Raw genomic sequence first — 18,141 nt, forward strand, 5'->3', positions numbered from 1 at the left:
GATCCACATGTGTGTGCCACAGGCCTTCGACTTAAACCACACAGTCGATTAAAAGTCACTTCAATGTTGTCCTTGCACAGCACAGTTGATCCTGTGCAGAAACGTAAAAATATCTCCAGTTGACGTTTGAGGTGAGCGCACGCAAAAACATCGAACTTCGAGTGCAGTACAACAGATTTTTACATTTTCGTTTACATCCCAGCGGCATGCAAACAAATATTCAGTAAAAGTATCATGGATTTTGGATAAACATAAAAAAACATTCAAGTGATGGGGAAGTTGTGAAGGAGTGCTTAAATGTGGTTGCACAAACATTATTTAAAGGAAAACACTAAGCGATGTGTGAAATAATCTACCAAATCCCAATGGCCCCGACTCCGTTCCAACACAGATTTAAGTCACTGGCAGGGCAGTCACAAACTCATTTTTCTCATTAAGAGTAGTTAAAAAATATTCAAAAGAAAAAGTGGTGTCAAAGCTAATTTTGAATTAGTTTTTCATGAGGACAGCCATTTTTATTGATTGTGTACTGAACATGTTGACCTGGTTTACTCGTATAATTAGGCTTTCCGTTTTTTTTAGGCTGATAACTCTTTGATTTGAAAAAAAAAGAAATATATAAATCAGTTTTGAATAGACAAAACTGAATTTAAGATTGTTTTAAGTAGTCACAATTATTATCATTTATTATCTAAATGAGCACATATTACAAATATAATTAGGACTAGTCGTTCTTGATAGCTACAGTAACAGCTGCTAATTCCAGATAGTCAAACTTACCTCTTAATCATTCATTACCAGCCAAGTAAAAAAGTATGACTCTTTGACGTCTTTAGAATAACAAAAGTGACGTCCCGTGAGAGAGAAAAAAACGGAGCGCTTCATTGCAGAGTTGCAGCCGTCAAGTCACAGTTACGCAACAGAAAAAAAAACTAAAAAATACGACTCAGAAAGACGTTGTTGACATCTTCAATATTCAAATGCACCTTTTAAATGTTAAGAAGGCTTGCCAGAAAACCCAATGCACAAAATAACAAAAGTGACGTCATTAGACCCAGGTGAACTGAAGTTGCTGATCTTTTTCTTGTCACTAGTACACAAACGAGATTTTGAATGACAATGCCAACTATTCAAAAATTATGACTCTCAAAGATGTTCCATTCGTATTCGTTGGTCGGACTTTTCGTGTTCCTCGTCGAACAGAAAGACGTTGATATATTCATGTTGATATCATCAATCTCATGTCACGCTCCATTTATACCCTTTAGTCGGACTTTTTGAGTTCCTCGTCGAACAGTTTGCCTTTATATGTTGAATCCGCTTAACATAACTTTGTCACCCTCTCGCAAATGTATACAAGTGTACAAAGACAGTGGAGCATAAAGAGGACCAGTGTTTGACTGGTGACATGAGCCACCTGGAGAATGTGATGACGTCAGTTTTGAACAAAGGGGCGGGGCTTGAAAGGGCTTGCTTGGATCGCACAGGTGACTGTCGCAGTCTTGTAGGATCGGGTCAAACATGGGCAAAATTGACGCATTTGACATCACATTTGACAACAGTAAACAACTTTACAGCCCTGGCGAGTCTATCTCGGGGACCGTGACGATCAAAGTGGGTCAAAAGCTACCCTGTAAAGGTAAGAGGCAGGCAACGGTTCAATTACTCTGGTTTTTCTTGTTGGAATCAAGAAGGGGGGGAACAGTGTCGTCGTCAAACAAGGAAGTGAAACCTCACTTATCAGGAGTAACCAGAAAATACTCTTTTGCTTGTTGTTGAGGGGTCGTATTGATATACATGCATTCATTTAATGGAGGTTATTTAGAATTGTTATTATAAGTTATATATATAACAAACTGATATATTTTCTAAAATATGCAAATTCCCTTGTTGGAACAAAAACACTACAGGTTGAATCAATAAAGAGCACTAACGATTTTGATTAATCACTTTTATATTCTCTGACAATAGCGAGAGTATTTGATTTGATACAAGCAGACATATATCGATATATGAATTGATCAATACATCCATACATGCATGCAGATACAGGGCATTTCTATACACTATAGATAATCTGCATATTTTGACGAAATACACTACAGTATATACATACACTTGTGTTTAAAATAGTATTAGTCCAACATAAATGATAAATCATCAGTTTTGATAGGAACCTATGGGCTGATATTCGTGCCACCAGAAACTGAATCTGAATATTGTTGATTTGAATGTGAATTGCTTAACCTGAATATTTGAATTGAAAACTGAATTATTGAATTGGGAGTGGTGTTTCTTTTGAGTAAGTGCACTCACCTGTGTGTAGTGAGTGTTTGGTTTTGATCTTATGGTGGTGTGAGCGTGGGGAACCAACGTTTTGCTGACCGAGAAACGCGCCCGTAAAGCAACTGCAGTCCGGCCAGCCTCCACTAGCTAAAACGAAGGCAAGCAAGCCGCCACTGTTATTTTTAATACTGTGCGTCGCGGTGCATTACGGCAATGCGCCGAAAGCGCGTGCTGTTGGCCACCTTCAAAATAAAATGTCACAAATTCATGTATGCACATCAGTGGTTTGGTTTTAAAATAATGTTATTTAACTTCTCTGTTTACACAGGGGAAATGCAAACAGTCTCAAAATTGCACCAAGAAATGTTCTGAACTGAGAAAGAAAGAGAAATTAATGTTAACCGTGCATCAATGGCTGACATTACAACTGGTTTAAAAAAAAGATATGTTTTGGAAAATCGGGTGTAACTGTCAAATTTTGATATTTCTTTGGCGTTTCATTTTGAAATGCCACATCAGATTTTGATTGAAGTACTTTTGTTGGATACCTGGGGTGGTCTAGTGTGCCTCAGTAGTAGTCTGGTTGTGGGATAACGGAAACGTGATTTTTAATGATTTTTCAAAATCGTGTGTACTCTAAAATTTTGAGATTTCTTTGACGTTTTATTTTGAAATGTCACATCAGATTTTGATGAAAGTACCTTGGTTGGATTTGCCCCAGCACCGGTCTGGTTGCCGGATAACGGAGATGTATTTTTTTAGTGATTTTTCAAAATCGGGTGTAAAGGTAAAATTTTAAGATTTCTTTGGCCTTTTATTTTGAAACGACACATCAGGTTTTGATTATAGTACTTTGGTTGGATACCTGGGGTGGCCTTGTATGGTTGCGGGATAATGAAAACGTAATTTTTATTGATTTTTTTAAAATCATGTATAATGGTCAAAATTTTTAGATTTCTTCTGCCTTTTATTTTGAGATGCCACATCAAATTTTGATGAAACTATTTTGGGTGAATACCTGGGGTGGCCTAGTGTGCCCCAGCACTGGTCTGGTTGCGGAATAACCAAAACTGAATGCTTAATATTTTTTTTAATATCAATTGTAATGTCAGCCAGTGATGTACAGTTAACATTAATTTCTCTTTCTTTCTCAATTCAGAACATTTCTTGGTGCAATTTTGAGCCAGTTTGCATTCCCCCTGGTCGAACAGAGAAGTTAAAAAACGTTTATTTGAAAGCCAAACCACTGACATGCATACATGAGTTTGTGAGCTTTTATTTTGAAGGTGGCCAACAGCACGCGCTTTCGGCGTATTACCGTAATGCACCGTGATGCACAGTATTAAAAGTAACAGTGGCAGCTGGATTGATTTGGTCTTTGCGAGTGGAGGCTGGCCTGACTGCAGTCGTACGCACCGCTGTGAAAGGGAAACGTGAGTTAAATAAACGTCCGTCAAAAGACAGATCAGCTCTTTCCACAACATGAAGATGCTGTAAGAGCTGATCTGTCCAAAAGAGGTACATTGAAAGGAAAATGAAACAAGTTCCTGTTAGCTTTTCTTATGCTGTGAATGCAATTCAATAAACAACAGTCAAGTAAGTGCAACAGTCTGCGTGCGCGTCATCAGTGTTTAAACTCCCCTCGTTTTAGCCTGCCATGGCGCATTTTAAGTTGGATGCCACAAGAGTGCGTAAACGCACTGAACATGGACCACAGGAAGTGAAGATGAAAGCTGTTTCAGGAGAAAGAAAATGATCGACAAGCATGTTAAAACTAAAGGTTACAAGACCAACTCCAAACCAATTGATGTACTTCTAATTGGAGTTGCACATATTTAGAAATTCAAGATCTACGGGAATGTAGCCAACCTCCTTAGACGTAGCCTCAGGTAGAAATTGCTTAAATATTAAAGAGAACAACAATATGAATATAATAAAAATGCCCACAAAACCCCCCAAACACATTAAAGATAAACTGAAAGGTCAAGCTACAAACAAAATGCCAAACTGTATGTTGACAAGCCACAACGATTCAGCCCTATGTTCCCATTCATGGTATTCTCGTGAGAAATGTTCATGGGCTGGAATACCAATTCATAGGTGCTAGTTGGGTTAACGCATGCAACACATATGTGAAGCATTTCTCAGAAGCAGTGGTTATACGGCTAAATATTAGTTTAGGCATTTACTGCAATGCAAAACTCTAAATAGGTAAATCAGTTTATACCATTTTATTCACAGTTTGTAATGAAAAAATCTAAAACATATTCTTTTTAAAAAATGTATTTTTAATATAATGCACAGTTTTCCCAATGCATTGAAATAACAATTATAAGGATTTTGCGCTTTACTCACGTTTTTAAAAGTATACATTGCTGCATTGTGATACCTGCGATCTACTGTTTTTTTTTATTTCGGGCTCCATGTTGTGATTATCTAAATGTACCCACCTTATGAATTTATCTATCCATCTCTCTATCTAGTTTCAGGCACGGCGCCAGGATTGAGAAATCAGTGTTATGACTTCTCTTAGCTTATAACGAGGTTGTCATTTATTTTTCATTGAAAGTAATTCCAGCGGCACGATGGACAAATGGTTAGCACGTTGGTTTTCAAAGTGCAGAGGTCGTGGGTTTGATTCCGGCTCCGGCCTTCCTGAGTGGATATTGCATGCGTGGGTTTCCTTCAGGTACTCCGGTTTCCTCGCACATTCCAAAAACATGCATGGCAGGTTGATTGGACACTTAAAATTGTCCCTAGGTATGTGTGTGAGTGCAGATGGTTGTTTGTCTTTGTGTGCCCTGCCATTGGCTGGCAACCAGTTCAGGGTGTACCCCGCCTACTGCCCGGAGATACCTGGGATAGGCTCCAGCACACCCTGCGACCCTTGTGAGGAGAAGCGGATGGATAAAAGTAACTCCAAATCATGCAATCCAAATGACATTATTTTAGCAACCAGGCCTCTCCGTACGGCCAAACATTCCACAACGTGTACCTGCAAAAATTTCTAAACCATGTGGACACTCCCACGTTGAAAAACATGGTGGACGATCTACCATTGGCCTAGGTTTGCAGATACACTCATTTGTATGATTCGGCTGATGAAGACTACTATGATCAAAATGTTGCCAACAACTTCTGGACAGAGACTGCTGGCACACTTGGGAGAGACGAGAAGGTGGTTAAAAAAGTTGTTGCGTGTCAAACGCATACATTTCTGGCAGCTTCTGCACGGCAAACTTGGCATCAAAATTTAGCACCAACATTTTTAAATTTGAACGATTCTGGGAGAACTGGAATGTTCATTCCGGTTCTACTCGACTCTCTCCCCAATGCTGCCATTGAGCTTTTTTTCTTTTGCTTAAAGGGATTTGCTTGTTTTCCTAGAAATTGTTATAAGATTTGTGGAAATACACTCTGTCTGAAATACAAAACAATTCATCTACCGTAAAGGTATTGTGTGTGGATTTGGGATACGGTCTGGTTACCTTATCTTTATCGGCATTGTTGACATATAATCTTTTTTCTTAATGCTCACTGTGATTGTATTGTTTTTTTGTGATGGTTTTAGCCATTGTTTTCTTAATACAGTATATCCACTACAATTACACTGATATTGTAATTTGTCATTTTCAGCCATTAAGGTCAACTGCAATGGTTTCTGTGGCATCACCAATAAAGTAAATGAAACAACATGGATAGAGGAGGAACAGTACTTCAACAATACAGTGTCTGTTGCAGACAAAGGTATGGATACAGTTCTTTTTTTTTTTTGTGCAGTAGATGATATTTGTGCATATACCAGTCCACATGTTAGAACAAAGTACAGAAACTATTTAATCAAATCTCATGTAGATAATTAAAATTTAAATGTATACATTGATCATTAACAGTTTTTCCCCTCGTTTCCCCAGCACAGAATTAACATTAACATTGAGTTTCTGTTTTATGCCTTTGTCTCCCATTTCATTCTATTGGAAACAGGAACTCTGAAACAAGGAAGTCATACTTTTCCCTTCAAGTTTCTTATTCCAGGTAAGAGGTAAAACTTGTCATTGTAAATTATATGACACTGGTCTGTGCAGTCCTCTCCATTTCAAAAATAGAAACCTCCCCCGAGAAATTAAGTCGTGCCCTTTTTTATTTTAAAGCAACCTGATCCCGTGACAAAATCAAATCGACATTTCATGTATATCACTATAATGATTTTAGAACCACTATTAGCGACTTTTTTACTGATGAAATGTCAAGACTGTTTTCAGTGCATAATTTTCAAAGTATTTAAATGCACAGAAATTACTTTAAATTACTCGAAATTACTAGAAGTTACTTTTCTTAACAATACAACACCACACATCTTCAGGAAACTACTGTAATAGTGGACATGTGCATCTCATCTAGAACATAAAGAATGAAGGGAGTAACATAACAATACAAACGATATATAAAAAAAGGCTGCGGTATAAGTATGGAAAAGCATCTCAGAAGACGAGTGCAAAACTGTTTGGGGATGTAAAGATTAATCAGAAATCTATATAAAATTGATTTGAACTGCTTAAAATATGCATCGATGTAACAAATTAAAACTATCGAGTTGCAACACCGTGTTAACCCAAGCGCCTCTTTCATGTCTTTGCTGCTGCTGCTGCAAAAAAAAAAACTGCCTATGCACATTGCCTTGTCTGCAATGCACAAGCGTATTAGTGGTAATCCGGATCATCTGTGATGCAAAGCAAAGGTAGGTATTGTGGATAGTGTAGTTTCATAGTTAAACCATGTTAGCGTTAGCAACAGAGTCTGAAAGTGAGCGCATTTCACCAAATTACGGTACTTAATACAACGTACACCTCCCTTTCATAGAAGCACGGCGGTGATAAACGAGCACCCTAAAAATGAAGCATGTTGCAGCTGATGCCCGTCGTCTCTGTAAAATAGCTGTAGTTAATACGCAAAGGTTACCATGTGTTGTCTGATGGAGCACTGCACGTGATGTTGTCCTGTGGTACGCTAATATTGTTGTGTCTTCTGTGGATTATGGCAGCATTAGTCAATGAACTCTCATTTGTTAAAAACAAAACACAGTTTTCATATAATCGTGTTTAGCATCAAACAGCTATAGCTCACATGCTATGATGCTATTACGGTCACTCGGCGACCACGTGCCATGTTCTGCATTTAGAAACTCGGAAATCTTTTGTTTGACTGATGAATGAACTCTGTAGTCCACTATGTAAAGATTTCTATAGTGAGCTGCGAGTAGGGAATGTGTGAATGGTATTAAAATAACAAAAAAAAAAAGACTTTTGACAAATCTAGCTACTTTTTGTGGTGTTATTGGAGACTTTTTGAGACTCTTAAGACTTTGTCCCAGATGCAGTCAGAGCGGCAGATGTTCACCGCCAGACCCTGTAAACCATTTGCCGTTTCAAATGTGAGTTTTATGTTGTGCTTAGAAATGGAGAATTTGTCACGACTGTAGTTGAAGTTGGTGTTCTTATTAAAAAATAGTTTGAATAATCACACTCTCTAAAGCATATGTTTTATTTTATTTTTTTTCCAGGCTCTGCTCCAACATCGTTTGAGGGCAACTATGGTAGAATAGTATACAGAATAAGAGCTTCCGTTGACACACCGCGCTTTACCAAAGATTACAACACAGAGAAAGCATTCTACCTGTTGGACCCCCTCAACTTAAACAAAATTCCAGAAATATGGGTGAGCCATCAACTGTATTTCTTTTGATTTCGGAATTGGTAGAATATATTGGCCCATTTGGCTTTCATTCAGATGATGCATAACCCCCAGACAGATCAAACTTGAATCACTGGGCTTAGAAACTTCTTCTCAACCTCTGTATGTATGTATGTTATGTATTTTGCACATAGACAATAAAACAATATAAGAACGAATTGTGTAGCTGAGATCATATTGGGTTTATAAAAAAAGATATCACCTCATTATATATCTTCATATTCAGTGTACATAATCATATTCATTATACCAACAAACTATAGTTACATCTGTCTGTGATTGAGAAGGTGTTCAATGAGGTTTGCTGACTTTGATTTCTCAAATATGTTTTAGATGGGGCTGTCAAAATTAAAGCATTAACTCAGGTGGTTAATCCAAAAAATTCTAATTCAGTTAAATATTTTAAATCAGTTAACTCAGTTTGATTTACTTAAAAAATAACTTGCATACTTTGCAAATATTGTGCCATATTAGCCGTCTTTAGTACGTCTCAGAACAAAACACTGAGTTTAAGTTACCACTGGGCCTTGCAAACCAACACTGCTGGAGTGTGGCGCTTGTGGGCAGTTTTGAGAAATGTTACGAAAATAAATGTCTGCAAAGATGTCTCTATCTCTATGCAGGGTCCCTGCTCGTCTTCAGTGATCCAGGAATTCAGCTACATGCTATTAAAAACTGGCACAGTGAAACTGAAAGCCCAAATTGACAAGAAGGGTTACACACCAGGCCAGATTATTCAACTGTCAACTTTCATCCACAATAAATCGGAGAAGAGTACAAGCAACATAACCGCCTCTCTGGTGCAGGTAAACCTTCCTCTAATTACATCACATATTCTTGGTCCAAATTTTCAACAATCAATGCAGTTTGTTTATACTCATTCCAGATATTGTTTAGATGACTATACACTCATCACTCAAGTGTGTCATTAATGTGGCATTTCTGCTACTGTGAGTTAAGATGTAATGACATGAACATTTAATTTTACTAATAACATGACCAAAATGATTACAATAATCATGTAAGTAGAGGAATGTAAACAGCCACTAGAAATCAAACTCTGAAAAATGTTTCATTTAGAATACATAACATGCAAAATCACTAATCCTACATCCTTTTTGACATGAATATTTCCAAATAGCAAAAGTTGATTTTCAAACATGTAAGACCCCATGGAATTTACTTGAAATCAGTAAAATCCAAGTGATATTCTGGTAGCGATGGAATGCCATCAAAACCATCAAATGAATTAGACTTGTCGAAAGGAATATTAGATTTCCCAGCATTCAATTAGTCAGTGTGGATAAGAAATTAAAGTGTAAACTTCCATGGCATCTGATTTCCTGAAAAAAGTTTGTCGATTAAGTAGCAAAACAATGACATCCCCTGTACGCAGCCATATTGGACGTTTTGGACTGCTTCACGTAATTACTTTGACATGTGATGTATGCTGCACTGTTCATTTTGGACTTGTGTATGTCTATGGTGCTACAAAAATGACGGATGGCATCATTAACTATTCCCGTAATTTAGAGATCACTCCTCCCATCAGGTTTCATGTTCGCCCTAGGAGAAAGGGGGTGGGGAGAGAAATTAGCAGCGCCTGACAATGTAGTCGGCCTGCCAGCCTCCAATGTGATTTCTACATCCGTAAAACATAACAGATAACAGTGTACCCTCGCCACTTCATGCTTCATGTTTTGCGGCTTCAATGGTATACAACGGGTTTTACAAAATATTCATCAAAAGAAAAAAAAAAAATACTGCCATCGGCAACCATATTGCCGAAAGATGTGTTGTTTCAAAGAGATGCAATGGAATGGCTTAATGGAGGTGTGTCCACATATTGTCAACTTAATTTTTGTTCACAAATCGATACCAAGGCTCCGTTACCACTTTGTCTGTAAATTTTAGGCCATTTTGAAAACTACTACAGTTTCCTCATTCTGCAGCTGTGGCGTTATTGCCGCCTGTGTTTAACGTAGGGCTGTTTTTTTTGTAGACCGTGGCGAGTGAAAATAGTAAGGTTTGCAACATTTAAATTGGATTTTTTTAAATTAATCACATGGATCGATTTCCATGTGATTCTTCATTTCATAAGGACTCTTGTGTGTGACAAAGGCAAGTCTCCGTTTCATATTAATATCCCCTTAATAGAGAATCTTCGTTGGCTCATTGTTTTACTTAATGTGTTGGGGATAATGCGTCACAAAAGTAACACCGTACAGTACCGTATTTTCACGACCATAAGCCACACCTAAAAGTCCCAAATTTTCTCCAAAATGGACGAGGCACCTGATAATGCGGAGCGCCTTATGTATAGATGGAGTTCCAAATCTGTACATGTTGTGTGACTTTTATGAGCTCCGCTGTACTGACTGGGAACATTACACAGTGTGTTTAGCACCCTCTGTTGGTGAATGTTTGAGACTACAGAGCACTATGCTGACTGGGAGCATTTAAACCAGTGCTTCTCAAATAGTGGGGCGGGGCCCCCTGGGGTAGCGTGGTGTGACCCTTGGGGAACATGCTTTTTTTCCCGTTGTACTACAATAAAGTGTTGCACATCCACTCCAGTAGTTGGTAGTGGCGCTCTCATTGCTCATTGTGCGCAGCGAGTATTAACTCTACGATGTAGGTTTGTTTTGCAACGAAAATGCTATTATTTAGTTGCGGCGGAGACTGGGTGGTGGGGTGGGGGCGCTGCTGTAAGGCACTTTATTTTGGAGTCAGCCAGTTTGCCGTCAAGCTTCTTCAGTTGGTCCAAAATGCTGTTACTCGCCTCTTGACCGGTACTCGTAAGATGGAACACATATCTCCTATTCTGGGATCCCTTTACTGGCTTCCTGTACATTTTAGTTGTTTTGAAGATTCTATTATTTGTTTTCAAATCTTTAAATGGTCTCGACCCACCTGGCCTCTTTGAGCTCCTCTTCCCTTACGCACCTGCCTCTGTCGACCAGACTGTATTAGAAGTATCATGACTAAGCGAAGACTCAGAGGGGATTGAGCCGTTTTGGTTGCCAGTCCCTCTCTTTGTAATTTCCTCCTGGTAAGTGTCAGGCAAGCCCCTTCGCTTCCCATCTTTAAAAGTCATCTTAAAACTCATTTTTATTATTTGGCTTTTGCCTCAGCATGTGAACTGTTTTTTGGTTTTACTGTTTTTGTGCATTAGTCTTAATTATTAATTAAGTTTGTTTGTTGTTGTTGTTTGCTTTCTTTTTCTCCATGTGCAACACTTTGTATACAGTAATACCCCGGTTATCGCGGTTAATGGGGACCGAGACCACCTGCGAAAACTGAAAATCCGCGAAGTAGCGGCGCACCTTCAAAAATGCTTAAAAAAAATAAATAAATACAAAAAATTATATATATATATATATATATATATATATATATATATATATATATATATATATATATATATATATATATATATATATATATATATATATATACGGGTAGAGAGAGAGAATGAAATTCATGTTATAACAAAAAAAAAAATTATTATTAAAACTTATTATTTTTTTATTCCCCAGCCATTATTTTTGTATTTATTCAATTACTTCTTTTTGTATTTATTTAATTACTTCGACTTTTACCTGCTGGTACACCGTCCGGTGTGCCCTGTGAAATGAAAGGTGGCATTCTTCATTTATTTATTTATTCATTCATAACTGACAGCCTCGCGCTCCGCTCGTGCCCGGGCGGAAGAGGTGCTCCTCTTTGGCTTAATTGTCACGCACGCCGGACCTGCTCCCCCGAAGCGTGTCTCCGTTCGGTTGAACTCGGTTTCATTTCGCCCCGCCCGTGCCCGGGGAAGGTGCTCCTATTCGGCTTAACTGTGACACACGCCCGCCCTCCTCCCCCGGAGCTTCCATTCGGTTAAACTTAGGAGCCGCTTGGAACCGCCCATGCCCGGGGAAGGTGCTCCTCTACGGCGTAACTGTCACGCAACGCCGGCCGGCCTCCTCTGGAGCTCTCGTACGGTCCGAACCGCGCGAAACGTTGCCCCGGATCGTGCCCGGGGAACGTGCTCTTCTTCGTCCACTCTCCTCTTCGCCCACGCTCTTCTTCGGCGCACGCCGGCCGTCTAACCGCTCCAGCGCCCCCTCGTGCCGCTCGGCGAAACTACAATGCCCCCGAATATTTTTTAGACCCGCGAAGCACTGAACCCGCGAAAGGTGAACCGCGAAGTAGCGGGGTATTACTGTACAGCGTTGGTTGTCTTAAAGTGCTTTATAAAGAAATACCTGAGCAATTCAGGGAAGCTCCTTTTATACCCAATCATAGCACCCATCTGGGATGTTCCGAACAGGTGTTTGATGAGCATACCTCGACTAGTCTTTTGTGCCGCCTGTCCCAGGATTTTTGTACATGATTTGAAAATTATTGTGTTCTGTTTTTATTTACATTTTATACAACGTCTCAACTTCAATGGAATTGAGGTTGTTGTATGTCTTTATTTGGGTCAAAGTATTGACCTCCATTACGCCCAACCTATTCCTTTGAAGCCCAGGCATTCTTCATGAATCGCTATTAATTACCTACACTTTTATGAGTGCCCACTTATTCTCTCGCTATATAACCCATGTTTATGTTTTTTGGGCTTGTGGAGAATACAAAGTAATTAGTTAGCTTTGTTGCTACACTCATGTAGGATCATCAACAGCAACAATTCAAGACAATGCCCTGTGCATTATGTCATATATACACCAGGACTGACTAATCGATTTATACTCCATCCAAGCATTTCACTAATGTAAATTTTTAATTATTCATGCTTTAGTTAGTCATGTTTTAACAACTACTACTTGCCATAACAAGTTCATGCGCCTGCAAGATTGTTTTTGTCTGAATGACAGACACAAGGAGATATCTTGCGAATCTATTGCATTTAGCACACCATCGATATGGGCTGCGTAGCTCAATGGTTGAGTGGTCATTTCCAAACCTAGAGGTTGTGGGTTAGATTCCCAGCCATTGTCATCATGCTGAAGAATCCTTGAGCAAGTGAAATACCATTTACAGATGACCGTGACGGTTTTCCGAGTGACGATCCTCAACCACGCCACACGGATGAAAAAAATACCGTGCAGTTGACGCAGGTCTAAATGCTAATTGTCTTGGTCGCGTTATGTTAACATCAAACACACAGGCTGGCCGATAGCATGTACCAAGCCCGCTCGTCACACAAAGCCCCACCCGCTCCAGCAAGTCAAGATACATGGGATAAATATGGGCTGGAGGCTTTTAAAGGAGGTTGCTTGGAAAAAAATCATGAAATTGTCTAAAATTTTGTCATTGTTGTAAATGCTTTAGAATTGTTATCTTGCAGCATACACTGGCGTCCAGTGAAAGGTTTGTCTCCAAAATCATCTCTTTTCAGGAAAAAAACAAAAAAACTGCACTTTGTGTTCAAACATTCACATTGCATTGTCAAAGAGGCCAGGCCAGTTTCACCTCTTTAGATTTAATGATTAAAAAAATAATAATAATAACACACATACATGGACTGACCAATGGTCAGCATTGTGAAAAAATTACATTTACCAAATTGTGTCATAGGAGGTTTTGACCCAATATTCTTTTTAACAGACAGAAATTTTCAAGCTTTCTGCCACAAGACTCTTGTGAAATGTTGACAGGGAAAAAACAATGTAATGACGTATTGAGCTGAATTTCACTTGATAAGTTCAGTCTATCAAGAACAGAAAATTTCAGTAATATGAAAACAAAATTAAACATGTTATTGGTTTGCAGTGACTATTATGCAATGAGTTATGTTCGGAGATTAATGTCCTTTTTGTTTTTCAGAGAGTAACCTACCAGACAAAAAAACCCACCAATGATGTGAGGGCCATTGCAGAGTTGGAGGGAGGTCGAGTTAAGGCTGGAAAGGAGATGGAGTGGAAGGAGAAGATCATTGTTCCCCCTCTTCCTCAGTCATCCCTTGTTGGCTGTGACCTTATAAAGATTGAATACTACGTCAAAGTAAGAAAATACATTTTTATTTTTGCTTAGCTAAAAAGCACCTACTTTAGCTATTTTTTTAAATAAAGTTTTTATTTTATTTATTTATATTTTACCTCCCCGCCAACCCAACAACTTCCTACAGTGGCTTTCAAATATTTTTATAATACTCCTTAAACTTTTCCATTTTTTGTCACAGTATAGCCGTAAACATATTTATTTTGTTGAGATTTTATGTTTTTGACAAACACAAAGTGGTTGCCTAATTTTGACGTTGAATTAAACATAAAAGGCACTTTAATATTACTTGACTACATACAGTCCCCATTTAGTAGTTTTTCCATGAGCGAAATAACCGTATTTTCGGGACCGCGCCTATTCTATAGACTGAACAACTCTCCCAGCCATCGAGCCGGTCCCTTTGGGGTAATTGCTGAGTGCGTGTTAGCACTCCCTGTTGGCCAAAGTCTGGGACTTCTGTGCTACACATTTGAGTGTGACAAATACATTACGTGAATATGTATTTTCAGTGACGGTGCAAGAGAAAGCTGGACAAAAGGGCAGCTGTCCACAATGTCGTAGTCTGTCTCATCATTCATGTTATTTCAAGCAAGAAATGTTTAGACAACAGACTGCAAAAAAAAAAAAAAAAACACCACTCACATCTCTCTAACCTGATAAGGTTGATAAGATCCCAGAATGCCATAGTCTGATAATCTCCCAGAATGCCTCAGTGTGATAATCTCCCAGAATGCCTCAGTACTGTTTTTGTGTTATTTTTATTTCTTTTGGTGATAGGAATGGCATGAGATATGCATGTTTTGTGTTAATTGTATTTCTTTGTTTCATTATTTGCTTGTATGGTGTTCAGAGATATTTATGGTTTTGATTTGAAACCATGACTCTAAGAATGTGGTGACCAGTGACATCCCTCCCCTGACCTATTCAATTAGATGTGTTGCCATGACATCCCTGATCGTTCTGAGCGGAAGTGCTGCTACTCACAGACATTAGCACGCGCGTGCTAATGGCTGTTAGTAGCAGCTCGTGCTAGTTAGTAGCAGCTCACGCTAGCTCGGGCGCCTCAGTATAAGTGTTAAATACAGGAATGGCACCCTCGACTGGTGCTGCGCCCTTTGATACAGCGTGTCTTTTGGCTGTAAAAATACAGTAATATAGTCTACTAACATTTTTGAGTGTTTCTATATATTGGCTGTTCTGGAAAGTTGCATTTTTTTACATTATATATTATTATATTTTTATTTTATATTGTTTTCTTTTTTTATCAAAACCTTATTACTTATTGCTTGACTTATTATGGAAAATTTAAATAATGTAATAATCTAATTGTGTGGATATGAATAGGTAAGGCTTTCATTTGCTGCGATAATTCCAAGAAATTATTTGTAAAATGAGCCATTTTTAAACTTTGCATTCTAATGCTGCCGTCAGACCGTACACAGCGCGTTACCATATATAGTCAATACGGTTCGCACGGTTGTTGGCTGGGTGGCACGGTTTGAAGCAAAAATTTTGCTCCTTCTCCCATTTCGCCGTCGTAGTCTGAAGTGAACTTTTGGCGGCACCATATCGCCGACAGCCATTCAGCACCCACAACGTACTTACAAGGAACAGCAATTGCACATCCACAGATTGTTTTAAAAAAATAAGTAAATAAATTCTGAAACATACAGTGCAGTGAAATAAAAAGCAACCCTGTGTAGTTGCACGACAAACAAAAACACGTGAGACACATGGGGCGATGTGATATTTCATGTCCCGTCATATTTAAATGATCACTTGATCAAATGATCAGTCGTCATTTTGCGTATTAATGATACCTTTGAAAAGAAATCTCTCTCGCCAGCCTATAAGGAACACAAACTTAACTCTTAGCCGCTAACGCTGGAGCCGCTGTTAAACGCTGACAGCAGGCACCGTATAATATGATATCAGTGTAAGAACAGTACTTTTTAGCGTCCTTAATTAGCTATTGCTCTTGATTTCCGGACGATGTTGTGTTATTGATGTTGGTGGCAATATAAAGTAGACCCAGCTACAGATGGAAATGCATGTCAAGGCAGTGTCACCCGCCATGCCGTAAGGCAAGGTTAATTTTGAAGTTGCCCTTCTCACCACGTTGGCGGTGTGTTACTGTCATGCATAGCATGAACACTTGTTGCTGCAGTTGGCTTGACTTTTTCCTGATACTGTACACCAAATAAATACAAATAAATAAACAGGTGTACAAGACAGAAAAAAATGCTTCAAGCATTTTTTTTTTTAACCAAGATACTCAAATTACGCGAGGAGCCATTTCAGCCGTCATGCATGCTTTCTAAACTGTATTATCCAAAAGGTCTGTATTTTCTTAAATCTTCTAATGGCCTTGCATCCCAGTGTTATCCCCATGTAATTTGGCTACAATCAAGTATTTTGAGGTGAATTTAGTTTAGAATATGGGTCTAACTGTTTAAACTTTAATCCGTGCAACCAGGTCAGCCTTAAGTCTCCAAGTGTCCTCTTGACGTTACCGCTCCACGTAGGGAACGTATCTTTGGACAAGAAGTTTCACCCATCCATAAATGAAGGTCGTCTCTCTTCTGCCCATGTTGGAGACGCATCATCTGCCTCAGCGTCACCTGCTGCATCGTTTCCACCTCCCCTCGCCCCAAAACCGGCTCCTCGTCCTGCTCCTCGGTCCAGACTTTCATATTCAAATACTCCAACTGCTCCACCAAGTGAATGCCACCATGGCGCTGAGGGTGGTATGCCTATGGATGACAGCTTCACAAACAAGCGCCAATCCCAATTTGTGTCACCAAGTGGATTTAGTTATGCTCCTGGCCTCTCTTTCTCTAACAGTCACCACAACCAGTCAGGCACAAACCCTGAGGGAACTCAAATCAGTGGTTCCACAAGGAGCTCAGCTCTTCCTTCTCATGAAAGCACTGCTTGCTCAGTGTTAACTCCAGTTAGCCTGCCTCCAGACTACCGGAGCATAGCCTACCCACAAGGTTAGTAGGCATGTTTTCTTTCATGATAAGCTGTTTTCTCACACAAAAACTAACCATTTGTTTGTCCAACGTATTTGGTTGTGGACAATATGAACTGTACTTTACAGCCATGCCGGTACACTGCATTTCACTAATAATATATTTGCAAAGCTCTTTTCCGAACCATAACAACCCCCTCCCTACCACAAACACACAAAAATAACTGATTGAACAATTTTAACGACGGTTTATTTTTCTAAAATTTGCAAGTTTTGATAAACACGTTTTCGACAAATAATGAAAATCAAAAGTGAGTGTTTAGGAAAAGAGCTCTGCGTTTAGGCACATTCCATTTGGAGTTTATCATACCCGTGGGTGGGTGGAAGCGGGTAAAACAAAAATTATGGACAGCTTCAGACAGACATAAACTAATTTTGCCATTTTGTGTATATGTATATCAATATATATATGATATGATATATATATATATGTATGTATGTATGTAGGGGTGTGTGTGTGTGTGTGTAGGGGTGTGGGGGTGCGTGCGTGGGGGTGTGTGTGTGCGTGCGCGCGTGTGTACTATTTGGCTTCTCAGTAATGTTCCTCACAAATTAACTGCCATTGTGATTTTGTTTTTCAGAAGCTCCTCCTTCCTATGATGAAAGCTGTAACACATAAATTGAGTGGAGGAACAGGAACCGTCCTGGCATGATTACATGTGGATGTTGTGGCAATCCATGCTTACAATTGGATTTGATTTGTTTTCTGAAAAAGAAATGTGTGTTTGTGTACTTTATTCCCCTAATACATAGAGTATATTTTAAATCAGAACAGCACCGCACATATTTAATGTATTTTACAATTGGAATAAAAGTCTAAAAAGTGAGATGATTTTTTTTTTTTACCTATGGTGTCAAGATTTGACCTTGTTCAGTCTTAAAATAAAATGCCTTCTTATCCTACTGTAATTGTTCTCAACACATAAATACTCACTGTAGGAAAGTTGATTCATAGCAATCATCATGTGAAATAACACAAAATTCTTTGCACTAACTCAATAAAACATTCTTTTTTTACTCATACGTGTGCGCCAATGTGTGTGGCGATGCTCCTACTTTATTTTTTATTCACAGTG

At 38.9% G+C, this 18,141-nt stretch overlaps 1 protein-coding gene across 1 annotated transcript; it reads left to right on the plus strand.

The window, feature by feature from the left end:
* Positions 1 to 1,422: 1,422 nt before the first annotated feature.
* arrdc1a (arrestin domain containing 1a) lies at positions 1,423 to 17,892 on the plus strand. The gene is made up of 8 exons (XM_088307096.1): positions 1,423 to 1,639; positions 5,923 to 6,033; positions 6,271 to 6,321; positions 7,847 to 8,001; positions 8,661 to 8,843; positions 13,855 to 14,031; positions 16,508 to 17,027; positions 17,647 to 17,892. Exons 1-8 carry the CDS (start codon positions 1,522 to 1,524, stop codon positions 17,682 to 17,684), a joined length of 1,353 nt encoding a protein of 450 aa, XP_088163222.1. The 5' UTR covers positions 1,423 to 1,521; the 3' UTR covers positions 17,685 to 17,892.
* Positions 17,893 to 18,141: the final 249 nt, after the last annotated feature.

Source organism: Idiotropiscis lumnitzeri, chromosome 1 (genome assembly GCF_059441095.1).
Source record: "Idiotropiscis lumnitzeri isolate Australia: NSW breed Sydney's pygmy pipehorse chromosome 1, RoL_Ilum_1.0, whole genome shotgun sequence".
In the NCBI taxonomy this organism is placed as follows: domain Eukaryota; kingdom Metazoa; phylum Chordata; class Actinopteri; order Syngnathiformes; family Syngnathidae; genus Idiotropiscis; species Idiotropiscis lumnitzeri.